Source organism: Myotis yumanensis, unplaced genomic scaffold, assembly GCF_028538775.1.
Source record: "Myotis yumanensis isolate MYYU_CA2020_CCGP unplaced genomic scaffold, mMyoYum1.0.hap1 SCAF_18, whole genome shotgun sequence".
NCBI classification, from domain to species: Eukaryota; Metazoa; Chordata; class Mammalia; order Chiroptera; family Vespertilionidae; genus Myotis; species Myotis yumanensis.
The window spans coordinates 27,856,745-27,880,252 of NW_027223769.1; the positions used below are offsets into that span (position 1 = coordinate 27,856,745).

Sequence of the window (23,508 nt, forward strand, 5' to 3'; positions counted from 1 at the left end):
GGGCTGTTGGAATGGGCAGCCTTCCCTGAGGAGGGCAGCCTGTTTATTGAGTACAGAGGATACATTTACAAATTGAGTACACAAAATAAATAACTGCACATTCTCCACCCACAGTCCATGGCATGAAGGCCCGTCTCCAAACTCCTGTCCTACCTTCAGGACCAGGCCTGTCCTGGGCAAAAGAGGAAATAATTCCCCAGGGCTTCAGGCCCCCAGAGGCACTTGGGAAAGTCAGGGGAGGTCTGAGGCCATGGGGCTTGGGCTCTCCGCTGCCTTGAACCAGGGGCACTGGGGGCAGAAGGAGGGAGTGTATAAGGCACAATCGACTTGGCCCAGAATGATCTCTTTGGCTTGGTACTCCACTGGAGGTGGCACATGCAGAAAGAGGAGGGCCTGGCCCATGGCTACCACTGGGAGGAACTGAGTGAGGACCAAACCCTCCCTGTTGGCAGGGGCCCTGCAGTCTAGCTAAGGCTAAAGCTGGGCCCTACACACTGAAAGCAGCTGTGCATGGAGGGGGCTTGGGTTCCAGCCCAGTTTGTGGTGGGGGAAGGCACAATGATTGACATGGGAATGGTCTGGCTCAGGCGTCTAGGAAAGCAGCCACCTAATTCCACTCACCTCCCGCAGGGGCTCCCTCCAACCTGAGATTCAGTGGGGCTCAGACTGGAAAGGTAATGCTGTGAAAGGAAGCGGGGACAGGCTGCACTGGGCAAGGCCAGCTGTGAGAAGGCCAGTGCCCCAGGCGCTCAGGGTTCAGAGGCAGATCACACAGTTTGGCTAAGTTCCAGGGGGAGCTGCGCAGAAGCTCAGCAGAAGGGGAGTGTAGAGCAGCCCAGAGACCCTCCCTCAATGCAACAGCTCCTTCCTCTTGAAGGCTGAAGGGTGAACATGGTGGTCATTCCTAGGCTGCCTATACTCATGCCAGACACTAGATGGCGCCTTCATGCAGCTGCAGAGGAGGGAATAGCAGAGCCTAAAGGAAAAGGGCAATGGGAAGTACCAAGGGTAGAACCAGGGCTGGCACTGGAGCCCTGATGGGGCTCTCCCTAGGAAGCCCCTGCCCTCTGCCTTGGCCCAGGTGCCTCCATCACCCAGGTAGCAGCAGTGGGGCTCCCTTTAATGTCCCACAGTTGGGAAGGAGGCACCTGGAGAACAGACTATGCATCCAAGGGGGAGAGGGAGACAATGGTCGGCTCTGCAGAGGAGGCACAGTCAGAGCGGTTGGAGCCTAGAGCACGCCTGCTACCAATAGGGCCACACAGTCCAGAAGGACCCAGTTCCATGCCATGGCCCTACCACCAAAGATCCTGGCAAGTCCTAGGGCCAGGAGTGGTCCTTGGAGTCTCCATGAAGGAAGACAGACCTTGGCTGGGAGGTGGGGGGCTGTTTATACTTACCCAGGGGCTGAGAGTCCAGCCAAGGCACAGGCTTTGTGCCTACCTGGACCTCTCACTGGGGTATAATCATGAAGATCAGAATGCCATGGAATGTGGGGGGCCGGGCAGGAAGGTAGGTAGAGGAAAGGGAGGTTCCAGAAATAACTGTCCCAACGACACCCTCTACCTGGCACTGCATGCCCTTTTGGTCTGAGGAAGAGCCAAGGGTAAGGGGTGAAGGAGACTGAAGGCCGGGTCCTACCCTTTCCCCAACTTGTACCATAGCAATTACCCACCAAAAGGAACATCAGTGCCAGGCCAGGCTCCAAGTTCAGGGGGCTCCCAGCTCCATTCTGTCACACTAGGCCCAGGTGAGGATGGGGACTGCTGAAGGCACAGAGAAGGGGCTGGGACCATCCACCTCCCACTGGCCATACAGGCCTATCACTGGAGAGGGCACAGGGCCCAGATGGCACAGCAGTGTGTGACAGGCTGGAACCATGCCATGTCTCTACCACTGGCAGGCAGCTCAGCCATTGTACTGCTGCTGGTAGCGCAGGTTGAGCTCCCGCAACTCCCGCTCTCGCACACGGCGTGACTTGTTGGAGCGTGTAGAGCGGCTAGAACGTGTAGACTGGGCAGATTTGGTGCTCTGGCAGCGTGAAGAGGCGCGTTTGAGGAGGTTCTGGGAGATGGAGCGATGCAGATTCTTCATGGACGAAGAGGCTGCCATGCTCACCACCCATGGGTGCCTCAGGGCCTGCAGTGCAGTCATACGGGCGCCAGGGTCCACTGTCAGCAGGCGGTCAATGAAGTCTTTGGCCAGGTTGGATACACTGGGCCAGGGCTAGAGGCCAAGGACAAGCATTAGAGCGAGAGCACTCAACACTGCCTTCTCCATCCCAACAATGCCACCACCACAGCATTCAGACCTGTCAGTGTATGCACTCTCCCCTTACTGCCTGGTTCCTCCCACGAAGAACATTCTGGGCCTCCCTTCCAAGGAGAAGGATCTTCCCCCTCCCCAGGGAGCAAACTTCTAAGGGTCCCTGGACTCAAAGCCTGGCTCAGGGAGGTGGCCCCTGTCAACAGCCCCCACACCCTAGTCCAGAACCACTATAACTCAGGGGGATTTAAAGAGAAAGACCCAAACCTTCCTCCACCCTGAGCCAGACTCTATAATTTTTTTTTTCAAGAGAACAAGTCCACTTTTATTTATTTCGTTTTCAATATGTTTAAATCCTTGAGGCATGCAGCATTACATGGATTCTGTGTCCAATGTCCTTAGCAGGTAGGCTGCTTTGATATCTGGCATGAACCATGCCACTGTTTCCATGAGCATGAGTTATCTTTCCCCAGATTACGCTGGTTTTGTTCTGTTTGCCACCAGGAGTCACTGTGTTGTTCTTTCTTGTACACATAGCACATCTCTTGCCTAGAGAGAATTCAGTTTCATCTCAAGTATAAACACCTTTAATTTTAAGAAGAGCTGCGTGTCCCCTCTTGTTCTGAAGACCCCACTTACAGCCAGCAAAAATGGCCTTGGACCACAGCCTTTCAGACATATTTGTCCTTTTAGAAGTCCTGTTCCCAGCAGGCCTTGACAGGCTCCAAAAGCCACACTCAAGCTCTAATCCCTGGAATTGTCCAGGCCACTTAGAGGTGATCTTCTAGCCCTTAAAGAGAGGGTCCACCCTCCCTTCAACTGACAAAGTGGTGGTGGGCAACCACAACAGGCCCAACACCAAGCATCAGCCTCCCAGCCATGGGAAGAAAAGGAAACAATTGAAAGAAACTGGATTTCTCCATCTGCTGTGAGGAAAGGGGGTTCCTGCAGGCCAGCCAGGGACCAGACCCCGCTTAGGGACACTCTACCGTCTGCATGACCTCTCTAAGCAAGCAGGGGATCCTGGCAGTGCTCTGCACCAGCCTCATGTTAGTACGTTCTGTTTCCAGGGAGGAACAGCACAAAGCCTGCTCTGCCACACATACTCTCATGGCTGCCGCATCTCAGTTATAACACCAGGCAGCTGTCCATCTCAGGGGCTCAGCCTGCACAACTTGTCTTTACCTGGGTGCATCCTTAGGTTCTTAGGATAAAGGACACTTGCTCAGACTCCCTCTTAGCCCTCAGGACTAAGCAATTATTCCAGCGATTTAAAGTTCATTTTTCCATTAGACCAGATGAGTTGGATGAGCCCCAGTGCCTGGTTCTGGGTATACAGGAGGTCCTCAGTAGGGTCAGTGAGTCAACAACCCATGAAGAGCGCCTGATGGGTGCCCTCCCTAGAGCTGCTTCCAGGCCATAAGGCTCAGGCAGGTAGGGACCAGATGCCCTGGGCCCTCCATCCCCTCTGCTGGAGGAGGGCAGACACAGCACTGCCCCAAGTCCCAGCATCTCCGGGGAACTTCGGCATGGGCTGATGCTCCACCAAAGGGTGGGTGTCTAGGACCTTTGCTGAGCCTGTGGCAGATAACCATCACCCTCCTTCCTGCCAGATGAGATCTGCCTGTTCCACTGCAGAGTGCCCTTCACGTGGAGAACCCTGAACACACTCTTGAGAGGGCACAGGAAAATCTGAGAGCCCACATTCAGGGCAGCTCCATGCCCATTCACAGACACAACTAAACAGTGACTATCGCTGCCCCCAGTTGGGCTCCCTGGACTTCCAACTCCTCCCCCATGCCCCTCTCCACTACTGTACAGGGGTGGGGTAGGGAGAACACTCATCCAGGGTCCTGAAGAAGGGGCAGGGCTACTTGCAGTTGCTATCCTTATTTGCCCTTTGGAGGCAAATCTCAACTTTGACTGAGCTGAACTGGAAGACAATAACAGAGAGACAGTATTTCTAAACAGCCATCTAACAGGGTCCTCCTCAACAATGGGCCAGCTCCCAGAGTTTCCCGGGGAGAGAGATACTGGCCCTCAGGAGGAAGTGAGCAGTCAGGGCCTCAGGAACATGCAGCACAGGGAGGCCCACACATACCTGCGAAGAGCAGTGAGGGAGTGCAGGGAGCAATGGCCTTCCCACACAGCAAGCCTAGTCCACATTTCCCTACAGGCCTCCAATACTGAGGCCAACATGCAGGGTGACTGGACTGTGCAGTTGTTGCCACAGTAGCTTTTGGCTCAGACTTCAAGAAAGCCCCATGGCTTGCTACTGCCACCTGAACACAAGGAGCCAATGTGAGGGGCGAGCCAATCCAAACCACAGGCACTCACTAAAGCCCCTGTCACTCATTTGAGATGGAAAGAAGCAGGCACAATGGACTGCTGATGGACCCAGCAAATCTAGAGCTGAACAGGTTGGGTCATGGGAATACCAGGGCTGCACTACCATCTGTTATAGTCTCCAAGAAAAGGAGTAATCACTGGGGAACACAATGTAGCTCAGCTTGGCCTGTTGGTGGGATAGCCCAAGAAACAGCAGGAAGCATGGGCTAGCCAAACAAGGCTAACACATGAATTCTGCCCTTGCCCCCTGGTCTAGCCAAGACAAAAGAGGGGCAACTCCTCTGCAGATGAGAGAAGAAATAGTTGCAAAGCTGGACTCACAAGCCAAGAACTTGAACATGGATGGATTGGAGACATTTCCAACCAAGGCCCCCTGCAGCTCTAATGCAGTCTTAGATAGGCCTCTCACCAGACCCGCCCTGTGGGCTTAAGCATCTCTATCTCCAGAGTAGCACAGGCACACACTGGGCATCGACCCCTGCTTAGTGCCAAAGTGAGTCAGATTGATCTGCCCCTCCAACTCCCCCAGACACTCGCCTCTCCAATTACTTGTGTACGTGAGGTTGTGTGCAGAATGCTGATGGACTCATTTGTCTGAGGGCCAGCCCAGCCCTCTCTGGCAGGCCCCAGTTCTCCCCATTTTGAGGCACTGTGAGTAGCTGGGCCATGTGGGTCCCCCGAGCCAATATGATTCAAGCCATGCTGACTTGAAAACCAGGCTGTGCCAAAGGCACCCAGCCTAACCCTCATACACTGAGGAACTAGCAGTGGGAAGTCAGGCAAATGGAACACAGGAAGGTGGTCCTCAGCGCACTGATGAGGGGGCAGGGCTCAGGTTGACTTCTAGACTAGGGGCCCCTGGGAGCCCTGCTGAAGTCTCCAACAGGTCTCAGGGAGGAAAAGCAAAGCTTTCCACACTCCATGGCCATGATTCTGGCCCTAAGTCCAATTTAGCACCTCCTAAGAAAGCATTCAACACCTACAGACCACCCCACCTCCTTCCTCAACATGCCTGAGCCTCTGGAAACACATGAGTATGTCTGTCAGCCTATGACTGACTGGCTGGGAAGTATTCTGGGCATAAGAAAAATAAAAATGATTGAACAGTTATGCCCTTGGGTTTCCACAGCCTAACTGTTGGCTCTGGGTAAAGAATAGAACTCTCAGCTCAGTATACTTGGGCCCAGATCAGGAACACGAATGGGCCTCAGGTGGCTAACAGGAGGGAGAGGCCCCAGGTACCACCTGGTCAGTCTCCCAGAGACTTCCACCCGTTTCTGGGCTGACATGGGGCACAGGGCAGGGAAGAAAATGTTAAAATGTCAGTCTGCCTTGCCTCCAGACACTCAGGCCTCCCTCTGCTATGGAATCAGAGGACAGATATAATACCCAGGATGACAGCCTACACCAGCTGTGGGCAAACTACAGCCCGTGGGCCAGATCCGGCCCGTTTGAAATGAATAAAACTAAAAAAAAAAAAAAAAAAAGACCGTACCCTTTTATGTAATGATGTTTACTTTGAATTTATATTAGTTCACACAAACACTCCATCCATGCTTTTGTTCCGGCCCTCCGGTCCAGTTTAAGAACCCATTGTGGCCCTCGAGTCAAAAAGTTTGCCCACCCCTGGCCTACACCCTCCTTTCCACAGGTCTCTCATGAGCTGTGTGGGTAGGGAATGGGCTCTGTCCTGACGAAGGGCATCACCTCCACCCTGGCTCTGACCATCAAGTTGGCTGCCCTTCTCCCTAGTCCGTAGCCTCCAGAATCCTTGTTTCCTTGTAGTCAGGGCAGCTACTACTGATACTGTCACAGCAGAGAAGCTAACAGGGGCCAGAGGAGGGACCTCTCCCGCGGGCACTTCCTTACCATCTTTAGCCTCCTCAACCCTCTGCTCCTGATGGAACCCAACTCTCCCTTCAGAGGGAAGCACCAAATCACAACGGGGTTTCCACTCCAGCTTGAGCCCCTTTTACTTGCTCTACCTTTAATGTCACAAGGGCCTGGCAAGAACATTACCCAAGCCATACAGCGGCCTCACCTGGAGTTCAAGGGCTAAGGAGACAAAGGACGGCCGTGGCTGCGGAGAGAGGAGGAAGCTTGCTGCTTTTACCCAGCAGCAAACCCCGCTCACAGGGCTTTCCCTAAACTCCTCTGGCAGGCAGGTCTGACCACTCTCAAGCGACGCCTGAGAAAGATCTGGTGTCTCCTCCAAATAGCTTCTGGGTGACAGATTAAAATGTTAGGCTGCAAGCTCAGCAACCGTGTTCTAGTTCTACCTTCTCTATGTGACCTTAGAGAAATCACAGCCTCCTCACCTTTAATGTGAAGGAGCTAAATGCAATGAATTCTAAGTCTCTTCCAGTTTCTAAAGTTCTAAATTTTAAGAAGATAGCTCTCCATCTTTTTCCTCACTTGGTTGTGTGTGAGGAAAAGCAGCATGGCATCTAACATTTAAGCCGAATTGACCTCTTGACCTGTATGGGTTCTTTTCCAGCCTATGATGACTCTGGGGAAGGTTCCCTGGCAGAGAAGGCAGCCCCACCAAAGAGCTGCTAGGGGAAGGAAGGGAAAAACGAAGACAGGGCTTTGCTCCCATGACTCAGTTCTTCCCTCAGCTTTGTCTCAAAATGTATTTTCAGACTCAGCATTCCCACTCTCAAAGGCCTCCTTCCTGTACTTACGTGGGCCTAAATGAGAGCAGAGAAAAGGGCACAGAGGAAATTCTGGAAAAGGGAGCTTCAGGTTTACGCAAGAGAACAGAACTATTAGTATGACAAGAACAGCACACACTGATGTGGCCCACGAGGAAAAGTGTTTGGAAAGCTGCAGCAGAATTCGGCACTCTGTAGCAGTGGAACCAGCATCACCGCCTCTAGTCAAGACACTCACCATTGCAGTGCCTGGGCTTCCCCCGCCCTGGGATCCAGCAGGGGGTGGGTGGGGGCAGAGCAGCAGAAAAGAGAAGGGCATTGGGGAGGAGAGCCTGAGGGGAGAAAGAGAAGGAAGATAATAGAGTTGTTGTCTTTTTAATGTTTACATTGATTTTTAGAGAGAGAGGAAGAGAGATGGATAGAGAGATAGAAACAACGATGAGAAAGAAACACTGATCAGCTGCCTCCTGCATGCTTCCTACTGGGGATCGAGTCGGAAACCTGGGCATGTGCCCTAAGAATCGAGCTGCCACCTCCTGATTCATGGATCCAGACACACTACCCGGGCGATAACAGAGTTTTAAAAAGAGGCAGAGGCCCTAGCCGTTTTGGCTCAGTGGATAGAGCGTCGGCATGTGGACTGAAGGATCCCGGGTTCGATTCTGGTCAAGGGCACATGCCCGGGATGCTGGCTCAATCCCCAGTAGGGGTTGTGCAGGAGGCAGCCAATCAATGATTCTCTCTTCATTGATGTTTCTCTTTCTCTCTTTCTCTCTTTCTCTCTCTCTCTCTCTCTCTCTCTCTCTCTCTCTCTCTCTCTCTCCCTTTTCCTTTCCTTTCTGAAATAAAGATAAATTTTTAAAAAAAGAGGCAGAGAATGAAGATAAAAATAAAATGAGAAAAGACATGACAACTTCAAGGTTAGTAAAGCTGTATTCTGAAACTTGAGAAGAACAACAAAATGAAATCTTGTGCCTCCACCTGTCCCTGCCCAGAGTCCACAAAGTGAAGGAAAGATGCTGTGGGCTTGATGTGGAATCAGGGGGATGTTGCCAACCTGTGCCAACAACCGAGGAATGTCTGCTTTTTACAATGACCTGAAGCAGCCCTGGAAGGTTCTAGATTTCAGAGCCTGCTGCGTAGTGGTTTCTTCTATCTCCACCCATGGGTTCTACTGAGGCCAAGTGGTTTCCAAGGCCTAAACAGGTGTTGTTTTTTTTAAACTTCTAATTCTAATTAGAATTCTAATTTCTGAGAGTTTGGAAGCCTGATGGCTATTAGCAAAGCACTCACACTATGGCCTCTGACCCCAGAGGTCTGTGCCCCCGGAACTCTGGTACGCTGGACTCAGCTCAGGGCAGGCACTTGGTCAACATGGGGTAGCAAGATGAGTGAAGAGATAAAGGTGCCAGCTTTCTGTCCAAACCTCACGAGTGGGGATCAAGTCTAGGCACCAAACTTGCATCAGGAGACAGACAAACCAAGGCCAGGCAGGCATGCATGAGAAGAGTGACCTTGTGTGATGGGAGAACTGACTGAGGACAGAGAGCCTGGAAAGCCACTGGGGGTGGGGGGATGGGCCAGCGCTTCCAGCTCAGTGTGGGCAGGAGGGGAGGCCATCAGCAGATTTAAAGAGGTCAGAATGTGGGAGAGACAACAGCCCCAGCAGCTCCCAAAGGAACGTGGGGGCCTAGAAGTGACAGGGCCTTTGAGAGGACAGAGCTATCCAGGTGGAGACAGACAATAAGAGCAAGAGAGGAAGAGAGGGAGGGGACAGGTGGTGCACCAATAACCACTCCTAACACAACCCACAACACGTCCCTTTTGTTGAAGAGGCCTCGATGGGGCCTGGGGGTGGGAAACAGCAGTGATGAAAAGCAGCTTTGACCCTGGGTTAATGAGATGCTATAGATGGTCACAGCAAGGTGTTTTAGTAGGAATGGCTGAATGCAGCAATATGGAGAGGTGGGCACCTATCTGTGCCACAATGGAAGTGTACTGCTCTCTGGGGAGTGTGCAACCAGGGCAGCAGCAGCAGAGGGATGCCTAGAAGACAGGGCTCCAGGAAGCCAAGTGGTGGCCCAGAAATGGTACATGAGGGGGTTGCTGCCCCTCTCTGCTCAGAGCCTGCCTCCTGCCCCCAGAGCTATCAGAATTACAAGATGGTTCAACTAACTGCCCTTGGACCCCAAGTAGATGGTCAGCACTCACAAGGATGGAACCACTCCTGCCTTCCTCCAAGAAGTCTCAAACCAAGAGGAGGTCTCCAACCACAGTGACCAATGAGGTCCACTGCCCACACCCAGTGACCAAACTATGCCACCTCCCAGTGACCAGACAGGGATCTGGACTAAAGGATCTGCTCCTGCAGGGAAGGAGGGAGACTTATCTGTTGAACACCTACTTGTACCAGGAGCTTTGGTGAGGTACGGTGGCCCTTGTCAAGGAATCCTTTCTGAACAGGTATGGGGATAGTGCTTGTCCTCTTGGGACCCTTGTATAGAGCCAACTTCATCATCCAGCACTTGATACCCAGCAGCCACCAGTAGGCAGGCAGGAAATAAGGGCTGAGGGATGACTCTGAACAAAGAATTTGAAATCAATTTGTAATTTCCTATGCTTCCAGCTATCCAGACACAGAAAAGCCATCCTCAGACTCTGGCAGCAGGGGGACAGTGAGAAAAAAAAATGGGGAACTGATGATCCGTCACAGCCCCCATATAAAATGGAAGTGGGAACACGAGCAATTAAAGGCATATGGCAGAATCCAAGCTGAGCTAGAAAACATACCACCCACCTCCCTGCATTCTGTCTGCTGCTTAAACACACACCCAGTCTCTAGCTTTCCCACCTCCCCCAGCAATCCTCCCCATGGCTCTTGGGCAAGGTCCTATCCCCTCACCCAGGTGCTCCCTATTAGAACATGTGAACCAGGCTGCATGCCCAGCCCCCACAGGCACTGAACCCCTTCACCTAGAGAGGCTGACACATGCTACATCCTCTCCACTTCATTTTATCTTCAACACTCAGAGCAGAATCACTTTAAGAAATGGGGAAGAGCTAAGATGGGAATGTAAATGTCAGCTCTGGCTCTGGGCATTCATCCTACTGCAGAGCTATCAGAATTACAAGATGGCTCAACTAACTGCCCTTGGACCCCAAGTAGATCGTCAGCCCAGAAATCCACCCGTGAGAAGCCACCTCCCACCAACACTTATCCCCCAGGTAGTGGCAGATCGGTCCTGCAGGTAGGCTTCCTCTCCCACTAGGATTCTGTCCTCTGCCCAGTAGCACTCACTCTCCTGAACAAGGCTCTGTGAAACCCTTTACCCAGTCCCATCTGTTCCTGGTGTAGTGACCCGGGCTCGCCCACAGCTCAGAGACTGCTCAGAGGAGGGTGACAATGAAAGGTTGCTAAACATAGGGAGGCAGCAAAGCTGCTGATGGCATCTGCCATCAATCCTCCAAGAGCCTCTTCATCTGTCCTTGCTCTAGGAATAGAACTCTTGACAAAAGCAATGACATTAGGCCAGTGGCGTCACATTTCATGTCAAGTGAATCACAGAATCTACAAGCAGAATGGTAAGAGTACTCCAGTATGGGTGTACAGATGATGACTCACTTTCTGTGTCACTCCTTTAAAAACAGCTGCTCTAGTCCTCCTGGGGCCTTCCATGACAGGAAGCGTGCTCTCTCAAGGTGGCTCCTTGTGTCTTCAGACTGATCACACAGTCTCACAGGCCTTCCTCACATCTGGTCAGTGCATCTCCCCATCACTTCCATTGTGACTTTAGCTTGGCCCTCTCCACTCCAGCACCTCCAGTCACCAAGTAACTATTCAAATTTCCCCTCAAAATCAGCTGTCACAGTCTTCTCCTTCCCAGCACTCCCTCCTCTTCCAAGATTCCTTTGTTTACTTCTAAGTTGGTCTGGCCAGCAACCCTCTAAGCACATCGCCAGCAGGCTCCCCACTTCTTCCTAGAATCCAGCCTCCAGAAGAGAGCACTCCTAGCCACCACAGGCAGCCAGGTTTGCCAGTAACTTTTGGGTCCCTTCTGAGGTCATCACCAACAATCACTGGTGCTTCCCTCAGGAGAAGTCAGGAGAAAGTATTGAGAGCATATGTACTGATACACACACTGTCTTCAAGGGCCTCATTAGCCAAGGAAGAGAGAGATGTCCATAGACAACTCTCAGCCTGAGAAAGTGCAGAATCAGACTCCAGTAACATGCAGAGGCACGTGTCAGGGACAGAAGACTGCAGGGATGTGAAAGCCAAGACCTCTGAAACCAAGATGGCCTGGACTGAAATCCCAGGCCTGACACCCTCTAACTGTGAGAGCATGGACAAGTTACTTAACCTCACTAGCCTCAATTTCCTCATCTGTAAAATGGGAGTGATTAAACTGACTGTTGTAGAGATTAGAGATGGTGGATATAGAACCCTCAGTCCGGTGCCAGGTACTCAGTAGGCACTACACAATGGCAGTGGTCGGCATTACTTGGAAAGGAAATAATGTTTAAATTGGACCTTTTCTAAAGCTGACATTGGGAGCAGAGGGGAAAGCCTGAGCAAAAGCTTAGTGTGGGAGTTGAGCAAACGTCTTGGGTCTATGGTGTATAAGGGAATAGGATAAGGCATGAAGCCAGGGTTGGGGCTAGAGTACCTAGACTGCCAGGATTGTGGGAGATAGGGTACTGAAGAGGACCAACTTGGTGTGCTTCTCTCTGCTACTAGACCCCTATGATTCCAGCAGAGCAGGAAGTAGAATCTCAGGACCCAGTCTAATGGCTACAGTAGGAGCAGGAAGCCCGAGTCCATTCCGTGCCGCATTCATTTGTCATTCTCCACCCTCAGATAATCAATAGCCTGTTAGCAAGACTCTGGAAGCTCCAATTAGATAAATTGCCTGTTCAACAATTGCCAGAATCAGGAACTCTTGAGAAAACCTACAGACTTTTCTAAATGGTCTTTCTTTGTCAGCATCTCTGGGGAACTTCCCTCCCTCCCATAGCTAAACTTGCTACTCCCTCTGCCAGCTGGACCCACACAGAGCTCCAGTGGCTAGAACTCCCAGAGCACAGCAAACTAGCAAGGCGTCGGCACAACACTGCCTCTGTGAGGTGGATTCTGGGTCTTCCAACACATGATGAAACCCGGCCCAGAGAGTGAATAGGACAATGTCCTCTGTGACCACTATATTGCAGTGTGGGCATCCCAGCCAGTCAATACTTGTTTTGTTGAATGTCATTTGGAGCAAAGAAGAAAACATGAGAAACTTTAGGGGAGAGCTGGAGAATGTTCCAGTTTCTCCTTTGCTTGTAGCCAGCACGGGGGTGGCCGGAAGAGGAAGGCCTCCCTCCCTTCCTCACACCACCCTGAGACACATGACCTGAATCCCCCAGAGAATGCCAGTCCCCATCCACACAGGCTGGAAGCCTTGACTGACCACATGACCATGTCTGGAAGCTGTCAGGGAGGATGATGGAGCACAGGACCTCAAGTGCTGAAGGCAAAGTGGCATGAGGCTTTTAGGTGACTCCTGCAGGTAACGCTGCTCTGGGTCAATTAGCTGGGGCCAGAGAAGGCCCAATCTGAAATCTCTGGGAGGAAAGCTGGGCTGAAGGAATCCAGTCCCAGAGCTCCCTCCCCTCCATGACGTAATTCAAGAGACACAGACAGCTCCTCAGCAAGCCCAGGCCTGAGGGACACACTGGGGGGAACACTCTGTAAGAGGCACTTGGGGATGGGCCCTCATTGCCTTGGCAGAATCCTGTCCTCCTACAAAGCTCATCTTATCTCCTACGTAAAGTCAAAAACAATCTTTTCTTCACAGCCTCCCTGAGCACACCATTATGTCTGCAGCCCTGCTTCCTGAGGTCAGCCTCACTTCCTACCAGTCAGCGTCCTGCCTAAGAACCGACCAGCCCTTCCTGCAGTTCTAAGCAGTGCTGAAACCCAATGGATTTTTGTCAGTTATCAGTGGAGCCAAAGACACAAACTGATGGCCAGCTGTTTGAATCCGGCCTGCAGATTACTTGTTGGCACACACGATACTGCTTAAATATATGAATCAATTCCAAAATTTTAAGATCAGATTTTTCTGATTTTCTTTCAAAAGTTGGAATATCTGTAAGTATGGGATCCTCACTGCTGTGGGGCAAAGCTGGGCAGAGATGAGAAGCAGCTGCTCCTTTAGACAGGACACGGTCACTCTAGCTTGCCCCAATCCCTATGGAGCAGATACTGTGGAGGCCCTGCCCCATGTCCTATCAGCCCACCTAAACTCACCTATAGCTGCGGTGCTCCTGTGTGTGCTAACAGCTTCCCACTGCCAGTACCTGCAGCTCTCTGCTTCTTTGCCTGAGGACTTTCTCTGACACTAGTTGGCATTCAGGACAGCCCAGAAGTGCTAGGGATTTAAAGCCCCCAAAGATATTCTTGACTCATACGGGAATCAATGAATTAAGAACCATTCACTTCCCTGCCCCTCAAGGGTACAATTCTGAGACACATTCCACATGATTATTCACAGTCCCCAGTGGGACTGAGTTCCAGTGGACCACAGTGGCAGTCCTCTCCTTAATGTACCCTTTATCGGCTTTTCCCCTTTCTGCCTCTTTTTCCCCACCCTTCACTTATGCTTACTGGAATCACATCCCAATGAAATGATCTGCTCCCAAGTCCTTGTCTCAGGGTTCATTTTGGGGGGAACCCAAACTCACACACCCTACTAGTGTTATTTCATCATTTTTCCATCAGAGCACATTCTTCTGATGGAAAGCTGAAGGACAGAACCCCCCACCCATGGGCTTCCCAACCTCGGAGGGACAGGGCAGACTCACCTCCCCCGAGTAACTGTACTTGCCCCTGAGGATCTGCCGGTACAGCCGGGTGCGGTTATCATCTTCAAAGGGCATGGTGCCACTGAGCAGGATGTAGGCAATGACACCCAGCGCCCACATGTCCACTGAGTTGGTGTAGGGCTTTCGAACCAGGACCTCAGGGGCAATGTACTCAGGTGTGCCACAGGTAGTCTTCATCAGGCAGTCATCACCTTTCTTGCGAGCACTGGCCAGGCCAAAGTCGGTGATGATGATCTTGGAATCAGTGCCTGGGTGGTAGTAGAGCAGATTCTCAGGCTTGAGGTCTCGGTGTGTGATGCCCAGTGCGTGCAGATACCGGACGCCATCCAGCACCATTTGCAGCACCCGTGTGGCGTCACGCTCAGTGAAAGAACCCTTGGCAATGATGCGGTCAAAGAGCTCTCCACCAGTAGCCAGCTCCATCACCATGTACACACGCTCCTGAGTCTCAAACACCTCCACCAGCTGGATGATGTTGGCGTGGCGCACCCGGCGCAGCACACGCAGCTCCGACTCACACACCTCCCGCCCCTCCCGGTATTTGGTCTCAATCATCTTGATGGCATATGGTTGCCGGGTTGCCCGGTGTTCCACGCGTACCACTCGGCTGAAGCTGCCTCGGCCAATCAGGGCTTTGATGTCATACTTGGCCGTCACACGTGGGTCGAACTTGGCCCTGTACTTAGCCACCCTGGCCTTGCGTGGTGGTTCTGAAGGAGGCTCTGTGTAGCCGGTAGTGGGGGCGCCCGGGCAGGGGTTGGCACAATGACTGGCGGCTGGGATCCCAGCTTTGAGAGGGCCAACACTGTCCACCTCTGTGATGAAGTGCTTATACACATCGCTCTTAGTGCCACTGAAGGGCTCCACCTTCTTGACCAGATCCAGCTGGACATCCTTGGGCGGCTCGGGAAGGACCTTGCTTGTCCCACAGCCCATCACGGACACGGGGGCATCCTCTCCAGCGAGGCTGGCAGGACCTGCTCTGCAAGCAGTGCCCCGTCTACACCTATGCAGACAGAAGAGAGGACAACTCAGTATAGCTGGGGACACCTCTGAAGGGTTACCAGCCATCCACCTCCTGCCTCCTCCTTGTCCCTCGATAACCCTAGCCTGAAGACCTGGCTCTAATATGGTTTCCTGGAAGGGAGGATGGCTTTGGCCCCTAAGTGCTCAGAGCCCAGGCTCAATGGAGAGTCTATATCAGTGGTTCTCAACCTTCCTAATGCCGCGACCCTTTAATACAGTTCCTCATGTTGTGGTGACCCCCAACCATAAAATTATTTTCATTGCTACTTCATAACTGTAATTTTGCTACTGTTATGAATCGTAATGTAAATATCTGATATGCAGGATGTCTTTTCATTTTTACAAATTGAACATAATTAAAGCATAGTGATTAATCACAAAAACAATATGTAATTATATATGTGTTTTCTGATGGTCTTAGGCGACCCCTGTGAAAGGGTTGTTCGACCCCCAAAGGGGTCGCGACCCCACAGGTTGAGAACCGCTGGTCTATATGAAATACTGGATCTGAGCATCATAATCTTGATTTACATCTCCCTGGATCTGATTCTCACACTGCTCTTCAACCCTGAGAGAGGGTAGGAACATGCACAGGCTCAGTTGTTACTGCTCCGACCTTCCTCCCTACTCTGCCTGGGTTCCTTATCCTAGTTGAAGTTCAATGTTTTCTTTTTATATATATATAAGAGAACATTTATTCATAACATTTATTCACAGAGGTAGAAAAAGTTAATTCCTAGAAGAAATGGGCTTAGGAAATAAGTGATAGAGGTAAAGGAAAGGCCTTTGGGCCTTGGGAGTGAGGCAGCTAATGGTAACATGCCTAGGGAGATGGGGAGGGAGGAGTGAGGGAAAGGCGAGCAGTCTTATGTTCTCTTAATGTTAAAATCATTCCTCTTATTATTCGGACTCATCTTTCCTGAAATGGGGGGATGTAGAGTGTCAGAGGCCGACTCTCCAACACCATCACCTACCAGGGCTCAGAAAGCTGCTTCTCCAAGGCCTCCCTCGTGTATATCCTTCCGGGCCCTCTATGCCTCCTGCAGGCATGATCCCCCTGCAACCACCACCCACAGCCCCGCGTCTCTGCCCTACTAACCTCACTCTTTCCTGGACAGCTCCTACTACTTTGCTAATGCATCATCTTCACCCTGGCATTGTAACACCTGTTTCAGGGTCACTCACTTCCCCAGTCACCACATTGATAACGAAAATGCCACATTAAGTTCTAGAGCTGGCTGAAGTCAATCCCAGTGACTGTGGCACAATAAGCCTTAGCACACTGCCATCAGGTAGCCACCAAACAGGGCATCATTCTAGAGGCAAAGGGAGCCTTGAGCTCAGAAAGGGCACTAGCAGCTTCATCTAGATGTGACTCCGGCTGTGGATGCGGGTGCTCTGCTTCCTTGGGATGAGAGGACAGGAGCCTTCCCCATTTGTTTCCCAGACAGAGATGTTCTGATCTCTCAGTACCCTGTGGCTGGTGGGACCCTGGACAAGGTGAAGTGCAGAAGGACTACTTTCCAGAGGTCACTCTGCTCAGGCTGCCCTTCCCTAAGTCTATCTGAAGGCCCCATGGCCGAAAGAAGAGAGCAGAGAATTTCCTATTAATTATGACATGCAGAATTGAAGATAAAATGATCAGTCCAGGTCAAACATGTATTGAACATCTACTAGGATACAAGAAAGAATAAGACATCCAATATAGGTTATATTTCAATATACACATACACACACACAAACACACAAGCAGAACATGGTCAATAAGCTGATAGCCTAAATCAGTGATGGCGAACCTATGACACGCGTGTCAGAGGTGACATGCGAACTCATTTTTTTTGGTTGATTTTTCTTTGTTAAATGGCATTTAAATATATAAAATAAATATCAAAAATGTAAATCTTTGTTTTACTATGGTTGGAAATATCAAAAAATTTCTATATGTGACACGGCACCAGAGTTAAGTTAGGGTTTTTCAAAATGCTGACACGCTGAGCTCAAAAAGTTCGCCATCACTGGTCTAAATGAAAAGAAAAGCATAAAAACATAATTTCAATATAGCACAGTAAGTGTTAGGCTTGAGAAACAATAGTAGATATATGTAGACTGGTGCAGGGGTTAGGGAAAGCTTCCTGAAGGAGGTGACCCCCACACTGAATTTGATGTAAGAATAAGTCAGGTGAGGAAAGATAGGAATGGAGTTTTAGGCAGAGAGAATAACATAGTCATAGACCCAGAGTAGCACCCTGTGCTGGAAACAGGAAATTTGGTAGTGTGAAAGCAGGCCTGTGGGGGGCTAGAGTTTTGGAAGGTAGGCAGGAACCAGGTTGTAGAGAGCAGCACAAGTTATGGTGAGGAGCCAGGACCTTCCTGGGAGGTGAGGGGAAGCTACCAAAGGGTTTACGAAGAACGAGAGGCGCTCAACCTGTGTTTAGAAAGAAGCATGAGGCTGAACTGGAAGAGGATCAAAGTGGACTAAAAGGGCCAGAGAGGGGATGGTGGCCCAGACAGTGGGGTGGAATGGAAAGATATCAGCAGAAGAACTGATAGGGACTGGAGGCTGGACATAAGGGGTGAAAGGGTGGAGTGAGGGCAGCACTCCAGTCCCTTACTCAGGCTCCTGGGCAAAAGGGTCAAGAGTGCAGCAAGAGGGACAGGTTTAGTAAACAGTGGGAAGAGTTCAGTTTTTGATGTGTGCAGTGCATGTGGAACATCCATGTGATATTTACTGCAGGCCAGGCACCACATATTACATTTTTAAAGTTAATAAAAATATATATTGTAGAAATGTATAGACTAGTAAATGTATAAGTTTAAAAAGCTGAGGGAACATACACCAAATTATTAGTGTTTATGTCTAGCCCTGCCTGTGTGGCTCAGTGGTCGAGTGTCAACCTATGAACCAGAAGTCCACGGTTCAATTCACTATCGGGGCACATGCCCGGGCTGCAGGCTAGATCCCAAAGAGGCAGCCGATCAATGATTTTCTCTCATCATTGATGTTTCTATCTCTCACTCCCTCCTCCCTTCCTCTCTCTGAAATAAATAAACATATTTGTTAAATAAAGACACTGCATTATTCACTCCTGTGATGTTTTAACTTTTAGTATTATTCCATAATGAAAATTTTATGATTTCTTTTTAGAATATAGTAACTTGGGACCTCACTTCTTAAGGACATAGTAATAATTGGTGGGCCAACTCCTGCCTTATGACTGAGAGAGGGAAAGAAGTTCAAATGTTGTTGTATCCTCCTTATTTTATCAGGACTCCAACTCCATCTAAGACATCCTACCTACTGCCCATCCCGTTGTCAGAAATACATACAGTCTCTGGCAATGTACCTGGGGTTCTCCTTCTAACATCCCAAAGTTCAATCCCCAAATATTTACTAAGCTCCTACTGTGAGCCAGGAACTTTGCCAGGAACTGTGACAGACTAAAAGAAGGTAGCCAGCCAGGCCGGAGTGACGCAGTGATTGAGTGTGGACCCATGAACCAGGAGGTCACGTTCAATTCCATGGATTGCAGGCTTGATCCCCAGTAGGGGTTTCCAGGGGGCAACCAATCAATGCTTCTCTCTCATCATTGATGTTTCTATCTCTTTCTCCCCGTCCCTTCCTCTCTTTGATATTAATTTTAAAATAAACTAATTAATTTAATTACATTAAAAAGAAGGGAACCATAGTCTGTGCTCTCAAGGAACTTACAGTCCAGATGGTTCCACACCAAAAGTTCTTTAGTCCATTACCCTTATAATGCCCAGTGAGGCCGCTTAAAGGCTGGCAGCCTGGAAGGGGTCCCTCTGAGATCATTTCCTCCCAGCAAAAGAAAACACCACATTTTTCTAGTTTAAACACCACATTTTTCTACTTTAGCATCACATTAGACACCATGGCAACAGAGGGCTATACCAAGAATTAGGTCAGTGATGACCTAGCCAACACAAATCAGCTTAATACTCACTGAGTATGATTCTTGGAAGGAAAAGAAGTTCAAATCAGTAAGTCTCTCTCCAGCTCTCAACAAACAGAATTGCTTCCCTTCTTCCACGGCTGTATTTCTCAAATTTTTCTCTGTGTACCCTGGGTTCAATGGAGACAGGTGTTCCCAGCTATCTCCAAAATTAGGAGTCATTGTTTTTGGAACACCTATCGCCCATTCATGTCATACAGCCAGGAAGTTCTGAAGAGGATGAAGTTGCCCACATAACATGTTCACATTTATAAAGTAAAATAGAAAGCCAAATGAAAGTCTCATCCATAATTGTGACTGACAACCCCAGTATCTAGCTCAGATTCCATAGACACTAAGATCTCCAGGGGTCTTCCATTCCAGGTGAGGGGCAACTCTAGTTCAGAGTCAGAGGCAAATAAATTTCCTGAAAGCTGCATTTTCTCTAGCCCATTAATACAACTTAACAAGTGCAAGAACTGCAATTAGACCTGGACAATGTGCTTATTTAGCAAACCCACCCTCTAGTGAATCAGCATTCCGAATCTCTCCTGGGGGAATAGCCAACTACAACTGCCGTTAGTAGAAGCAGTTTCGTCAGAGCTTTCCCCAATGACCAGAGTTGAGGAAGTCACATAACACAAGGCAGCTTCCTACAGGAGGATCAGTCTGAAGAGCAAACAGGCTTACTAAGATGAGATCTTAGTAATGAGGGACATATTCTGGGAAGAACAGTCATTAGTAAATACAGTGGCTTCCATTTGCTGAGTTTCTACTGTGAGAAGTATCTTACATGCACTCTTACTCCTCTCTGCAACTACATAAAGTAGTGACGATTATTCCTATCTTGGAATGAGCAAACTAGGACTCAGCGAGTCTCAAGATTTCATAAAAGCCAAGAACTGACTCTCAGTCTTTCTGACTCCAAAGCTCATATGTCTAATCATCAAGTCATACTGCTTCCCCAAGGTATGGGCAGGGCAATGAGACTGCAATGGGAGGCCACAAGGCACAGCTAGTCTTTCCCACAAGACAAAGAAGACACAAGAGCTTCCTGGAGGCAATGACAAAGATCGCCAACCAGGAAGCACCGTAAAGTCACCTGGGGAATTTTTTCAAAATATATATCCAGATACCAGATCTTCTGAATCAGTCTCAGAGAGTGAGACTCTTGAATCTGTATTCTGAAAAACGACTTTAGACCATCAAAGTTGAGAAGGCTGCACCACATACCACACATATGCATGCATGTGCATGCATGCGCATACATGCACAAACACGAAACACAGGTGAGCTGTGTTCATCTCCAATGCCAGGCCCTGGTAGGTGCTCAATGGTACAGCTGAATCAATATCCATTTTTAAACCAACAACCTACCCCGGGAGACTTAGTTCCTACTGTTAATGTCAGGCAGGACCAGACACTCAGGTACAGATACACAATCCCCAAACTCACTATCACGTGACACAACATGATCTATTCAACAGCAGTCCAGTGAATAAAAGTAAAGAGGAGTCAATGGTTACTTGTGAAGCAAGGGAGGCTTTTCCACAGAAATGAAATCTGAGATGAATTTTAAAGGACAGATGTACATTTTCCATACCGGTGGGAGAAAGAGAAGGGTATTACAAAAGAGAAAATTGGCTATCTAAAGCACAAGGATATTAAACCACAGAGCTAACAGAAGGCACACAACATATGTAAACGACCCAACAACATATGTAAACCGAAGGCAGAAATGCACAGGTGCTCATTTCAGGGTTAGGCCTCTCCGATCATCAAGAGCCCTGAATGCCTGCCTTCCTAAGAGGCGTAGCCTTTATCCTGTAGGCATCAAGGAGCCAGTTTTCGGCAGTAAAGGGCTTATTCAGGTGAGAAGGAATCACTTCAGCGGCTTCATTCAGTGGGAGTGAGCATGGACAGTGGGGCGAAGGTATGACTGGCTTGTGGGGCAGGCGACCCGGCTGGACTCAGGCCTGCTTTTCCCCAGAGTGAATAAGGAAGCGACCAGCTGCCCGCCAGCCCCTGGCGTTCAGTCGCGAAGGAAGGGTGTGGAGTAGATGCTGGACACGAGAAGGGAGTGAGGACAACCGGGTTAGTTCACCGTGATCGTCGCCGGCTGGCTGCACAGCAGGCAGGGCAGCTGGCCACGTCCACCAGGCCCACGAGGACCCAGAGAAAGGCTACCCAGCGCAACAGCATGTTTCAAGGCCACTCTCGTCTCGGACACCGGGGACCCCAGCAGCCATCGCCTGGCCTGCTCCCCAGCCCCGTAGGCCCCGGCACACCTGGCACGGGCCGAGGGCTCCAGTCTGGGCAAAGACAGGCCCGGTGCGCCTGGAGGCGGCCGTGGCCGCAGCTCGTCAGGCCCTCCCGCCCGTTGGGCCGTAGCCCTGGGCCGGGCCGCCTCACCTCGCGGGGGCGGCGGGCTCTTCGGTGTCTTGGCGGCTGTGCTAACCCTCTCGGGGCCGCGGCCACGGCCGCCGCCGCCGCCATCCTCAGGCGTTAGCGTCGTGGCGTCATCACAGAGCGCGCTTGACGCCAAAACAAACCCGGGCCGCCTAGGGGCGGGGAGGGGCGGGGCCGGGGGCGGGTCCTCGGGAGGGCCGGCTACGCGGTTGGGGGCGCTCCGAGCGTGGCCTGCCAATCAACGCCTTCAGGGCCAGGACCGTCTCTCTAGGGGGCGGGGGATGTCTAACTTGTTCAAAGAAATTCGTAGCCTGCGAGAGGAACCTGTTATAGAAAAAGGAGGTACACCTGGAACTAATATACATTAATATTTAATGTCAACTATAACTGAACAATTACAGAGATTAATTTTAAAAACAGGAAAAGGAGGAACTGCGTAGAGAGAACGTTTCAAGTTTCTGGTTAGAGAGGAGGGTGCTCTGTCATACAAGGTTGGGGACAAAATGCGTTTCAACAGGTTTCTGGAAGTGCCGCTGGAACTCCGCAAATGATCAATTTAAATTATATTAAATCTATTTTTTGAAAACTGCAGTTAAAATAAATCAGGCACTCAGATGTGTTAAATTTGGCCTCCATCTCAGAGGAGTTGACAATGGTTAACTTGAAGATTGGTCTTTAGTCTTGGGCCAATTTAGGATAACATACTTTTTGTTTTCATTTTTGTTGTTGTTATTGAATTTAAGTGAATCCTAAGACTGCAAAGCAAGTAGATTTTTAAAAAAAATCTTGTTACTATTCACAATGACTTCTCTATAGGATCAGAATTGTTTTATTGTTTCACTACTTTATAAACAACCCAAATTGCAGAGGGCTGGGGAATAGATGCTGCAGGTAATAAAAGGATTGTAATCTCCATCCATCTTCCTAATTTCAGTCTGTTCATTTATTCAACAAGTCTTTGTTGAATGAACACTTACTTTGCACATGGAACTGTCTTTAATGGACTACATAAGCCAGAATTTTCTCTTTTTTAAAAAAATATTTTTATTGATTTCAGAGAGGAAAGGAAAGGGAGAGATATAGAAACATTAATGATGAAAGAGAATCATCGATTGGCTGCCTCCTGCACACCCCACACTGGGGATCGAGCCCGCAACCCGGGCATGTTCTCTGACAGGGAATTGAACCATGGACTCCTGGTTCATAGGTCGAAGCTCAACCACTGAGCCACGCCAGCTGGACAAGCCAGCAATTTTCAACCAGTGCTGCAAGAATTTTTAAAACATGCAATACCTGACTATTTAGCCAGGGGCACTGACCTCTTTTCCCTTAAATTGTCAAATAAAAAAAATGACAACAGCCAACACAATAGCTGTCTGATGTGAATGAATCAAAAGAATACCAATTTCTTAATTTTTAAAATTGATTTCAGAGAGAGAGATAAAAACATCAATGATGAGAGAGAATCATTAACTGGCTGCCTCCTGCATACCCCCTGTCAGGAATGGAGCCTAAAACCCAAGCTTGTGCCTTGACCTGGAATCAAACTATGACCTCCTGGTTCTTAGGTCAACGCTCGACCACTAAACCACACCTGGCCAGGCTATAACAATTTTTTTGGCAGAGTGGCAAAAAATATATTTTTTGGTGTCCTGAAGAATTTTAGTGATTACATTGTGTCACGAGATGAAAAAGGTTGAAAATCACTGATATAAACTAATGTTATACTTTAAACCTGAAAGTGAATTAACACCAATAAATATCATTTTGTCTGTTTAATTTAGTAGGGAATTATGAACTTTTTTTGTTAATCCTCACCCAAGGATATTTTTTCAATTAATTTTTTAGAGAATGCAAAAGGGAGGGAGAGACAGAGAGAGAAATATGGATGTAAGAGAGACACAGGGAATTGAACATCAACTGGTTGCCAGTGATGGAGCTTACAACTGAGGTATGTGCCCTTGACTGGAATCGAACCCGCAACC

General features: G+C 49.6%; 1 protein-coding gene and 1 pseudogene across 1 annotated transcript; both read right to left on the reverse strand.

Annotated features, from left to right (window-relative positions):
- Positions 1–3: 3 nt before the first annotated feature.
- Positions 4–21,619, reverse strand: PSKH1 (protein serine kinase H1). The gene is made up of 3 exons (XM_070398199.1): positions 21,527–21,619; positions 14,115–15,141; positions 4–2,226 (listed from the first exon to the last, which is right to left on the reverse strand). Exons 2-3 carry the CDS (start codon positions 15,069–15,071, stop codon positions 1,909–1,911), a joined length of 1,275 nt encoding a protein of 424 aa, XP_070254300.1. The 5' UTR covers positions 15,072–15,141; positions 21,527–21,619; the 3' UTR covers positions 4–1,908.
- On the reverse strand, positions 2,240–2,988 carry LOC138996922 (large ribosomal subunit protein eL33 pseudogene; annotated as a pseudogene).
- Positions 21,620–23,508: the final 1,889 nt, after the last annotated feature.